We start from the raw sequence: 10,788 nt of genomic DNA, 5'->3' as shown, positions 1-10,788 counted from the left end.
TGGAATATCTACATAGGCGTACCGAGGCCCATTATAGCAACAATCAAAGGCTAATTGATCATTAGAAAACCCTTTTGCATGGTCTAGGGCACGGCATCGCAGAGCAAGCTGTGCCATCAGATACTCTGGGTTGGCGCCCAGGCTCTGTCGTAGCCGGCCGTGACTGGGAGGTCCGTGGGGGCGGCGCACAATGGTGGCCTAGTGTCGTCCCGGGTTAGGGAGGGCTTGGCAGGTAGGGATTTCCTTGTCTAATCGCGCACCAGCGACTCCTGTGGCGGAGCTGGGCGCAGTGCTGCAGCTAACCAAGGTCCCCAGGTACAGGTGTTTCCTCCAACACATAGGTGCGGCTGGCTTCGGGTTGGATGCGCTGTGTTAAACAGTGCGGCTTGGTTGGGTTGTGTTTCGGAGGACGCATGACTTTCAGCCTTCGTCTCTCCCGAGCCACGTGCGAGTTGTAGCGATGAGGGCAGATAGTAGCTACTAATAATTGGATACTACGAGTGGGGGTGAAAAGGGGTAAAATTTTATTATAAATAAATTAAATAAAAACTTTGCAATTGTGTTAGCACGGCTGAAAAACTGTTGTGCTGATTTAGAAGAAATAAAACTGTCCTTCTTTAGACTAGTTGAGTATCTGGAGCATCAGCATTTGTGGGTTCGATAACAGGCTCAAAATGTCCAGGAAACAAATACCTTTTTTTTTTCTGAAACTCGTCCAGTCTATTCTTGTTCTGAGTAAATGAGAAGGCTTTTCCATGGGAGAAATTGCCAAGAAACTGAAGATCTCGTACAACGCGGTGACCTACTTCCTTCACAGAGCAGCGCAAACCAATATTTACATTTCTCCCAACAGACATCGTCACGGAGACGGACGGATATAACTTCCTAGACCATGATGTGACAGCACAGACATTTCCCAACAGACATCGTCACGGATACGGACGGATATAACTTCCTAGACCATGATGTCACAGCACAGACATTTCTCCCAACATGGTGTCAGCTTGTCACATGACCACAGTGTTACGTAATAAGGTTTATTGTGCATCTCCAACACAGACGGGGCCATTTCTGGGTACATTTGCAAGGCCTTCTGTCAGGATGGGGTAAGTCCTATGTTTAAGTTGTAGGAGCAGCTTAGATACGAAGATTTTCCATTTATCTGGTGACCAATGTTTCTCCTGGTTCTTCCTTTAGTTTCTGTTTCTGTTTTTTTTTTCCCTTATTAGGTTCCTGACCTATCAGGTAGAGTTTCAAATCAACTGACCAGCGTAACTTGGCAACCAACTTTGCTGATGCTGCAGGTTTTCTCGCCATGCTAGAGTAGCCGTGTTCGTCCGATTATGTTGAAGCATTTGGTCTGATTTCAGACTTGTAAGTGCCAAAGTGGTATTTGAACAATAAAAATGTTTCTTGTAATTGATTGAATGAGTACATGAGTACATATATTATATTGAGGTGAACATGTTCAAAATGTATGATGCCCCTTTGGAACCAGGACTTAACGGTGTTATCATTAAACACTGGAGGTCAGATTACTTGGTCGTCACTTACTTGGTCCTTGGTCCTCTTGTTTGTCTAAACTCATTAGAGTCGACAGTTACTTGGTCCTCTTGTTTGTCTAAACTCATTCTAGTCGTCAGTTACTTGGTCCTCTTGTTTGTCTAAACTCATTCTAGTCGAATCCTCAGTTACTTGGTCCTCTTGTTTGTCTAAACTCATTCTAGTCGAATCCTCAGTTACTTGGTCCTCTTGTTTGTCTAAACTCATTCTAGTCGAATCCTCAGTTACTTGGTCCTCTTGTTTGTCTAAACTCATTCTAGTCGAATCCTCAGTTACTTGGTCCTCTTGTTTGTCTAAACTCATTCTAGTCGAGTCGACAGTTACTTGGTCCTCTTGTTTGTCCTAGCTCAGTGCAAGTCGATTCGTCAGTTGCCGGTCCTCTTGTTTGTCTAAACTCATTAATCCGTCAGTTACTTGGTCCTCTTGTTTGTCTAAGCTCATTTCTAGTCGTCGGTCCCATGGTCCTCTGTATGGTCTCTATCTAGTATTTGCCATAACAGGTAGTTGCCAACATAACGTTTCAGTTATTTGACTTTAAAGTCGAGGTATTTTCTTTAAGACTAATATTTGAGTAAATAAGAAAATCAGATTTATCACCCTGACTACTTAGGTAGGTCACCACTTCAGAAATGTTCAATGCAGTCTCTTACATTTGTATGACTCTGTGTGATACCAAACCCCTCTTCGATGTTCTTTCCTCCCAACATCACCTGAATGTAAATGCAATGACACAGATGTCAGATGGTTTCCATATTATTCAGCATCGGTTACCGGCATCAATACGATCATTCTCATAGCAAGAAAGCTTTATAAGACACACCAGTCTGTTTTATGGCCCCGTCTATGCCCGTCTAGTGCCCTAACGCCGCCTAGTGCCCTAGCCGCCCCGCCTAGTGCCTAACGCCCCAGTCTAGGTGCCTACGCCCCCGTCTAGTGCCCTAACTCTCCATCTAGTGCCCTAACTCTCCATCTAGTGCCCTAACTCTCCATCTAGTGCCCTAACTCTCCATCTAGTGCCCTAACTCTCCATCTAGTGCCCTAACTCTCCATCTAGTGCCCTAACTCTCCATCTAGTGCCCTAACTCTCCATCTAGTGCCCTAACTCTCCATCTAGTGCCCTAACTCTCCATCTAGTGCCCTAACTTCCATCTAGTGCCCCTAACTCTCCATCTAGTGCCCTAACTCTCCATCTAGTGCCCTAACTCTCCATCTAGTGCCCTAACTCTCCATCTAGTGCCCTAACTCTCCATCTAGTGCCCTAACTCTCCGTCTAGTGCCCTAACTCTCCGTCTAGTGCCCTAACTCTCCGTCTAGTGCCCTAACGCCCCGTCTAGTGCCCTAACGCCCCGTCTAGTGCCCTAACGCCCCGTCTAGTGCCCTAACGCCCCGTCTAGTGCCCTAACTCCCCCCGTCTAGTGCCCCAACTCCCCCGTCTAGTGCCCTAACTTCTAGTGCCCCAACTCGTCTAGTGCCCCTAACGCCCCTAGTCCCTAGCCCGCTGCCCTAACGCCCCGTCTAGTGCCCTAACGCCCCGTCCAGTGCCCTTAACGCCCCGTCTAGTGCACTATTCCCTATCTTTGAGAAGCTTTGCGGGGGGGCTCACCTTGCAGGCTACATCGATCTTCATAGCGCTGGGGCCGAACAGAGTGGGAGGAGTGCTGGAGGAGGCAGAGGGGGTGGGGGCGGAGCTGGATGTTTCACAGTGATGCAGGAACCGAGTCACCTCCAGCTGGAGCTCTATCGTGTTCATGTGTCTGGTTCAGGAAAACAAAAGGGGAAAATGTCACATGATAGCAGCCTCACTAAAGCCTCACTGAGAGATGGCTGCACTACGCAATTAAATCAGTTATGGTCACACATGCTTACTTTACAAGCCCTTAACCAACAATGCAGTTAAGAACATATTTAGTAAATAAACTAAAGTAAAAAAATATTATAAAAAACAAACAATAAAATAACAATATATATTTTTTTATTTAACCTTTATTGAACCTTTATTTAACCAGGCAAGTCAGTTAAGAACAAATTCTTATTTTCAATGACGGCCTAGGAACAATGGGTTAACTGCCTGTTCAGGGGCAGAGCAGATTTGTACCTTGTCAGGTCGGGGGTTTGAACTCGCAACCTTCCGGTTACTAGTCCAACGCTCTAACCACTAGGCTACGCTCTAACAAGGCATATATATATACAGGGGTACCGGTACTGAGTCAATGTGAGGGTACAGGTTAGAAAAGAGATGGCTGCACTATGTAATAGTTCAGTTATGGCCCACGGGAAGGACAGATGGCTGCAGTATGGTCATCTTGTCTTTGTGGAACTGAGGTTAGTCACCACCTGGACATATTGGTGAGGTAAAAGGCACATTTCCTGAAGAAAATGTGTATGTTTGCTTCAGCCGTCTAAACGTTAGAATAGTTCAGTCTCTGCCTCCCTCTGGCCTCCGGGCCCTCTAGCCTCCGGGCCTCTAGCCTCCGGGCCCTCTAGCCTCCGGGCCCTCTAGCCTCCGGGCCCTCTAGCCTCCGGGCCTCTAGCCTCCGGGCCCTCTAGGGCTCACCTGGACACATCACTAGAAGACATCTTCTTTCTGAAGGAGTTAGAGGTGCTCTTCTTCCTGTTAGTGCTGTTGGTACGTGTTCCCTGTTGCTCCTGAAGGTACTGTTCTGAGGTGCCCTTGGCCCGAACCCAGCCATCTCCGCTGGTCTCCCAGCTGTACGTGAGACACGACACCGTGGAGTGAAGAACCGGATACACGTCATGGCCGCTCGTCGTGGTCCTGACGGGAGGGAGGAGGTTATTCTGTTTCTAAATCAGGAGAGGTAGAGGAGGGGTGGTGGGTGGGAGGAGTAGAGGAGTGGTGGGGTGGTGGGAGGAGGTGGAGGAGTAGAGGAGGGGTGGTGGGAGGAGTAGAGGAGAGGGTGGTGGGAGGAGAGGAGAGGTGGGGTGGTGGGAGGAGTAGAGGAGAGGAGGGGTGGTGGGAGGAGTAGAGGAGAGGAGGGGGCAGAGGAGTAGAGGAGAGGAGGGGTGGTGGGAGTGGGAGGAGGGGTGGTGGGAGGAGGAGAGGAGGGGTGGTGGGAGGAGAGAGGAGAGGTGGGGTGGTGGGAGGAGTAGAGGAGAGGTGGGTGGTGGGAGGAGTAGAGGAGAGGAGAGGTGGTGGGAGGAGTAGAGGAGAGGAGGGGTGGTGGGAGGAGTAGGGAGGGGTGGTGGGAGGAGCAGAGTAGAGGGGTGGTGGGAGGAGTAGAGGAGGGTGGTGGGTGGAGTAGAGTAGAGGAGAGGGTGGTGGGAGGAGTAGAGGAGGTGGTGGGAGGAGTAGAGGAGAGGTGGGGTGGTGGGAGGCGTACAGACTAACCATCATGAACTGTTGTAGCTGGTATGAGTGTGTGGAAGTGTACGTCGCCTGCAGCAGTTGACAGGAGGAGAGGAGGTATCGGCTACAGACCTCCAGGCCTGGATCTAGGGTCTCCAGTAACCCCTGCAGCATCCCCAGATGACCCCTCTCCAGACTAGGCTAATATGCCCTCCAGAACACCTCCTCTGGACATTCCTGGAGGGCCATGGAAGAGGAGGACAACTGTTGAACCTCATGTCCCCTTGGTTTCTAATAATCTATGGAAATAGGTGTAATAGGTTTCTAATATCTATAAATAGGTGTAATGGTTTACTAATACATAAATAGTGTAATAGGTTTCAATATCTATAAAATAGGTATAATAGGTTTTAAGTATCTTTATAAATAAGTGTAATAGGTTTCTAATATCACAAATGGTTGTAATAGGTTTCTAATATCTATAAATAGGTTTCTAATAGGTTTCTAATAGGTTTCTAATATCTATAAATAGGTTTCTAATAGGTTTCTAATATCTATAAATAGGTTTCTAATAGGTTTCTAATATCTATAAATAGGTTTCTAATAGGTTTCTAATATCTATAAATAGGTGTAATAGGTTTCTAATATCTATACATAGGTTTAATAGGTTCCTGATAGGTTTCTAATATCTATAAATTGTTTGAGTATACAGTTCCAGGACAATCGATGCTATCCGGCTCGAAGGACCATAACTCATTATTTATTTTAATCAGGCAGATCACTTAAATAATTCTTATTTACCATGACAACCTGGCTCCACCTTAATACAAATCCTCAACGACAACAACAAATAAAGTAGCATTGAACTTGAAGTTCACAGTAATGAGATAAGATCTCCGTAACCTTGACCCCTAACCTCTGACCCCTGACCTTGCTGAGCAGGTGTTGCAGGGCGTCCTTCATGTTGTCATGTCTCATCAGGAAGGAGACCAGGGCCAAATCATTACTTCTAACCCCTGATTATTAACCCCTAAACCTTGACCCCCTGACCTTGCTGAGTAGGTGCTGCAGGGCGTCCTTCATGTTGTCGTGTCTCATCAGGAAGGAGACCAGGGCCAGATGAGTCCCGTAGCTGGACAGGTAGTACAAGCTCTCTTGATACAGGCTGTTGCCCTGACCCTGAACCCCCTCTGGCCAGTCCACTGATCCTCCAGGCTCACAAAGAGCTTCCTCAAGCTCCCTCAGAGACCACAGGATGTCCTCACTGAAAGACTGATACACAGAGCGAAAGAGAGGGAGACAGAGACGGAGACGGAGACGGAGACGGAGAGGGAGACAGAGACAGAGAGGGAGACGGAGAGGGAGACAGAGACAGAGAGGGAGACGGAGAGGGAGACGGAGAGGGAGACGGAGAGGGAGACGGAGAGGGAGACGGAGAGGGAGACGGAGAGGGAGACGGAGACGGAGAGGGAGACGGAGAGGGAGACGGAGAGGGAGAAGGAGAGGGAGACGGAGAGGGAGAAGGAGAGGGAGAAGGAGAGGGAGATGGAGAAGGAGAGGGAGAAGGAGAGGGAGAAGGAGAGGGAGACGGAGAGGGAGACGGAGAGGGAGACGGAGAAGGAGAGGGAGACGGAGACGGAGAGGGAGAAGGAGAGGGAGACGGAGAGGGAGACGGAGAGGGAGACGGAGAGGGAGACGGAGAGGGAGAGCGAGACACAAATAAACAAACACACACAGTAAATGATGGTACAATAACAGAAAACGAGGGCGGTTGGTTGCATAACCTAGTTGATCTGCAGTGTTACATAATATCTCTCTATCCAGATCAACCGGTTTCTATTTATTTTAGTTGATTTATTTAACTAGGCAAGTCAGTTAAGAACAAATTCTTATTGACAATGACGGTCCTCGGAACAGTGGGTTAACTGCCTTGTTCAGGGGGCAGAACGACAGATTTTTACCTTGTCGGGGATTCGATCTAGCAACCTTTCGGTTACTCGTCCAACGCTCTCACCTGCTATACTGAACGAAAATTTAACAAAAAAATAAAACGCAACACGAAATAATTTCAAAGATTTTACCGAGTTACAATTCATATGAGGAAATCAGTCAATGAAAACAAATTCATGAGGCCCTAATCTATGGATTTCACATGACTGGGATTACAGATATACTATGTCGGTCTCAGAGCTTGGGGTGTGGATCAGAAAACCAGTCAGTATCTGGTATGACCACCATTAGCCTCATGCAGCGCGACACATCTCCTTCACACAGAGTGGATCAGGCTGTTGATTGTGGCCTATAGAATGTCGTCCCACTCCTCTTCAATGGCTATGTGAAGTTGCTGGATATTGGCGGGAACAGGAACACGCTGTCGTACACGTCGATCCAGAGCATCCCAAACATGCTCAATGGGTGACATGTCTGGTGAGTATGCAGGCCATGGAAGAACTGGGACATTTTCAGCTTCCAGGAATTGTGTACAGATCTTTGCGACATGGGGCGGTGCATTATCATGCTGAAACATGAGGTGATGGTGGTGGATGAATGGCACGACAATGGGCCTCAGGATCTCGTCACGGTATCTCTGAGCATTCAAAATATGTACTATAAATACAGTCTATATCAATACAGTCTATACTATAAATACAGTCTATATCAATACAGTCTATATCAATACAGTCTATATCAATACAGTCTATATCAATAAATACAGTCTATATCAATAAATACAGTCTATATCAATAAATACAGTCTATATCAATACAGTCTATATCAATACAGTCTATATCAATAAATACAGTCTATATCAATAAATACAGTCTATATCAATAAATACAGTCTATATCAATACAGTCTATATCAATAGTCTATATCAATAGTCTATACTATAAATACAGTCTATATCAATACAGTCTATATCAATACAGTCTATATCAATAGTCTATACTATAAATACAGTCTATATCAATACAGTCTATATCAATAGTCTATACTATAAATACAGTCTATATCAATAAATACAGTCTATATCAATAGTCTATATCAATAGTCTATACTATAAATACAGTCTATATCAATACAGTCTATACTATAAATACAGTCTATATCAATACAGTCTATACTATAAATACAGTCTATATCAATACAGTCTATACTATAAATACAGTCTATATCAATACAGTCTATACTATAAATACAGTCTATACTATAAATACAGTCTATACTATAAATACAGTCTATACTATAAATACAGTCTATACTATAAATACAGTCTATACTATAAATACAGTCTATATCAATACAGTCTATACTACACAGTCTATACTACACAGTCTATATCAATACAGTCTATACTACACAGTCTATACTACACAGTCTATACTACACAGTCTATACTACACAGTCTATACTACACAGTCTATACTACACAGTCTATACTACACAGTCTAAATCAATACAGTCTAAATCAATACTGTCTATACTATAAATACAGTCTATATCAATACAGTCTATATCAATACAGTCTATATCAATACAGTCTAAATCAATACAGTCTATACTATCAATACAGTCTATACTATCAATACAGTCTATATCAATACAGTCTATATCAACACAGTCTATATCAACACAGTCTATATCAACACAGTCTATATCAACACAGTCTATATCTACACAGTCTATACTACACAGTCTATACTACACAGTCTATACTACACAGTCTGTACTACACAGTCTATACTACACAGTCTATACTATACAGTCTATATCAATACAGTCTAAATCAATACAGTCTAAATCAATACAGTCTATATCCATACAGTCTATATCCATACAGTCTATATCCATACAGTCTATATCAATACAGTCTATATCAATACAGTCTATATCAATACAGTCTATATCAATACAGTCTATATCAATACAGTCTATATCTATACAGTCTATACTATACAGTCTATACTATACAGTCTATACTATACAGTCTATACTATACAGTCTATACTATACAGTCTATATCAATACAGTCTATATCAATACAGTCTATATCAATACAGTCTATATCAATACAGTCTATATCTATACAGTCTATACTATACAGTCTATACTATACAGTCTATACTATACAGTCTATACTATACAGTCTATACTATACAGTCTAAATCAATACAGTCTAAATCAATACAGTCTATACTATACAGTCTAAATCAATACAGTCTATACTATAAATTGTAACTTCCCATTTTTTTATAGATTAGATTATTATATAATATATTTCTATGACGTATTGTACAGTTTGTGTTTTTAGGTATTATGTGATATATTATGTCCGTTTAAACACCAAATGAATGTCCCCCGAGGTGGAATAATACAGACTAAGACTAGGTCTACTGTGGGAACGTTAAGACTAGGTCTACTGTGGGAACGTTAAGACTAGGTCTACTGTGGGAACGTTAAGACTAGGTCTACTGTGGGAACGTTAAGACTAGGTCTACTGCGGGAACGTTAAGACTAGGTCTACTGCGGGAACGTTAAGACTAGGTCTACTGCGGGAACGTTAAGACTAGGTCTACTGCGGGAACGTTAAGACTAGGTCTACTGCGGGAACGTTAAAGACTAGGTCTACTGCGGGACGTTAAGACTGCGGTCTACTGCGGGAGCGTTAAGACTAGGTCTACTCTTGAGACGTTAAAGACTGGTCTACTGCGGGAGCGTTAAGACTAGGTCTACTGCGGGAGCGTTAAGACTAGGTCTACTCGCTTGGGCGTTAAGACTAGGTCTACTGCGGGAACGTTAAGACTAGGTCTACTGCGGGAGCACGTTAAGACTGGGTCTACTGCGGGAGCGTTAAGACTAGGTCTACTGCAGGGGAACGTTAAGACTAGGTCTACTGCGGGAACGTTAGGGTCTACTGCGGGAACGTTAAGACTAGGTCTACTGCGGGAACGTTAAGACTAGGTCTACTGCGGGGTTAGCGGTCTACTGCGGGAGCTAGGTCTACTGCGGGAGCATTAAGACTAGGTCTACTGCGGGGGAACGTTAAGACTAGGTCTACTGCGGAACGTTAAGACTAGGTCCCTAGGTCTATAACGGGAACGTTAAGACTAGGTCTACTGCGGGAACGTTAAGACTAGGTCTACTGCGGAACGTTAAGACTAGGTCTACTCTTAAGGCCTAAGAACGTTAAGACTAGGTCCACTGCGGGAGCGTTAAGACTAGGTCCACTGCGGGAACGTTAAGACTAGGTCCACTGCGGGAACGTTAAGACTAGGTCCACTGCTTGGGGAACGTTAAGACTAGGTCCACTGCGGGAGCGTTAAGACTAGGTCCACTGCGGGAACGTTAGACTAGGTCCACTGCGGGAGCGTTTAAGACTAGGTCCACTGCGGGAACGTTAAGACTAGGTCCACTGCGGGAACGTTAAGACTAGGTCCACTGCGGGAGCGTTAAGACTAGGTCACTGCCCGGGAACGTTAAGACTAGGTCCACTGCGGGAACGTTAAGACTAGGTCCACTGCGGGAACGTTAAGACTAGGTCACTGCGGGAGCGTTAAGACTAGGTCCACTGCGGGAGCGTTAAGACTAGGTCCACTGCGGGAACGTTAAGACTAGGTCCACTGCGGGCGTTAAGACTAGGTCCACTGCGGGAACGTTAAGACTAGGTCCACTGCAGGTCCACTGCGGGAACGTTAAGACTAGGTCCACCGCGGGAACGTTAAGACTAGGTCCACCGTGGGAACGTTAAGACTAGGTCCACCGTGGGAGCGTTAGACTAGGTCCACCGTGGGAACGTTAAGACTAGGTCCCACCGTGGGAACGTTAAGACTAGGTCTACCGTGGGAACGTTAAGACTAGGTCTACCGTGGGAACGTTAAGACTAGGTCTACCGTGGGAGCGTTAAGACTAGGTCTACCGTG

The 10,788-nt window shown here is 45.2% G+C and overlaps 1 protein-coding gene and 1 long non-coding RNA gene across 2 annotated transcripts in view; both read right to left on the bottom strand.

Moving 5' to 3' along the window:
- Positions 1-2,231: 2,231 nt before the first annotated feature.
- Positions 2,232-4,232, bottom strand: LOC124029592. The gene is made up of 3 exons (XR_006837807.1): positions 4,118-4,232; positions 3,167-3,317; positions 2,232-2,273 (listed from the first exon to the last, which is right to left on the bottom strand). It is a non-coding gene; the product is annotated as an uncharacterized LOC124029592 (long non-coding RNA).
- Positions 4,233-5,054: 822 nt separating this feature from the next.
- The window catches only part of LOC124029593 (zinc finger FYVE domain-containing protein 26-like), a gene marked incomplete at its 5' end in the record, with an annotated part of 8,736 nt that continues 3,002 nt past the window's right edge, over positions 5,055-10,788 (bottom strand). The window contains 2 exons of the mRNA XM_046341252.1: positions 5,055-5,104; positions 5,918-6,139. Of these exons, the coding sequence (XP_046197208.1) occupies positions 5,069-5,104; positions 5,918-6,139 (258 nt within the window). The remainder of the gene's footprint in view (positions 5,105-5,917; positions 6,140-10,788) is intronic.

Source organism: Oncorhynchus gorbuscha, unplaced genomic scaffold, assembly GCF_021184085.1.
Source record: "Oncorhynchus gorbuscha isolate QuinsamMale2020 ecotype Even-year unplaced genomic scaffold, OgorEven_v1.0 Un_scaffold_6911, whole genome shotgun sequence".
In the NCBI taxonomy this organism is placed as follows: Eukaryota; Metazoa; Chordata; class Actinopteri; order Salmoniformes; family Salmonidae; genus Oncorhynchus; species Oncorhynchus gorbuscha.
This window is presented reverse-complemented; position numbering and strand designations above follow the sequence as displayed.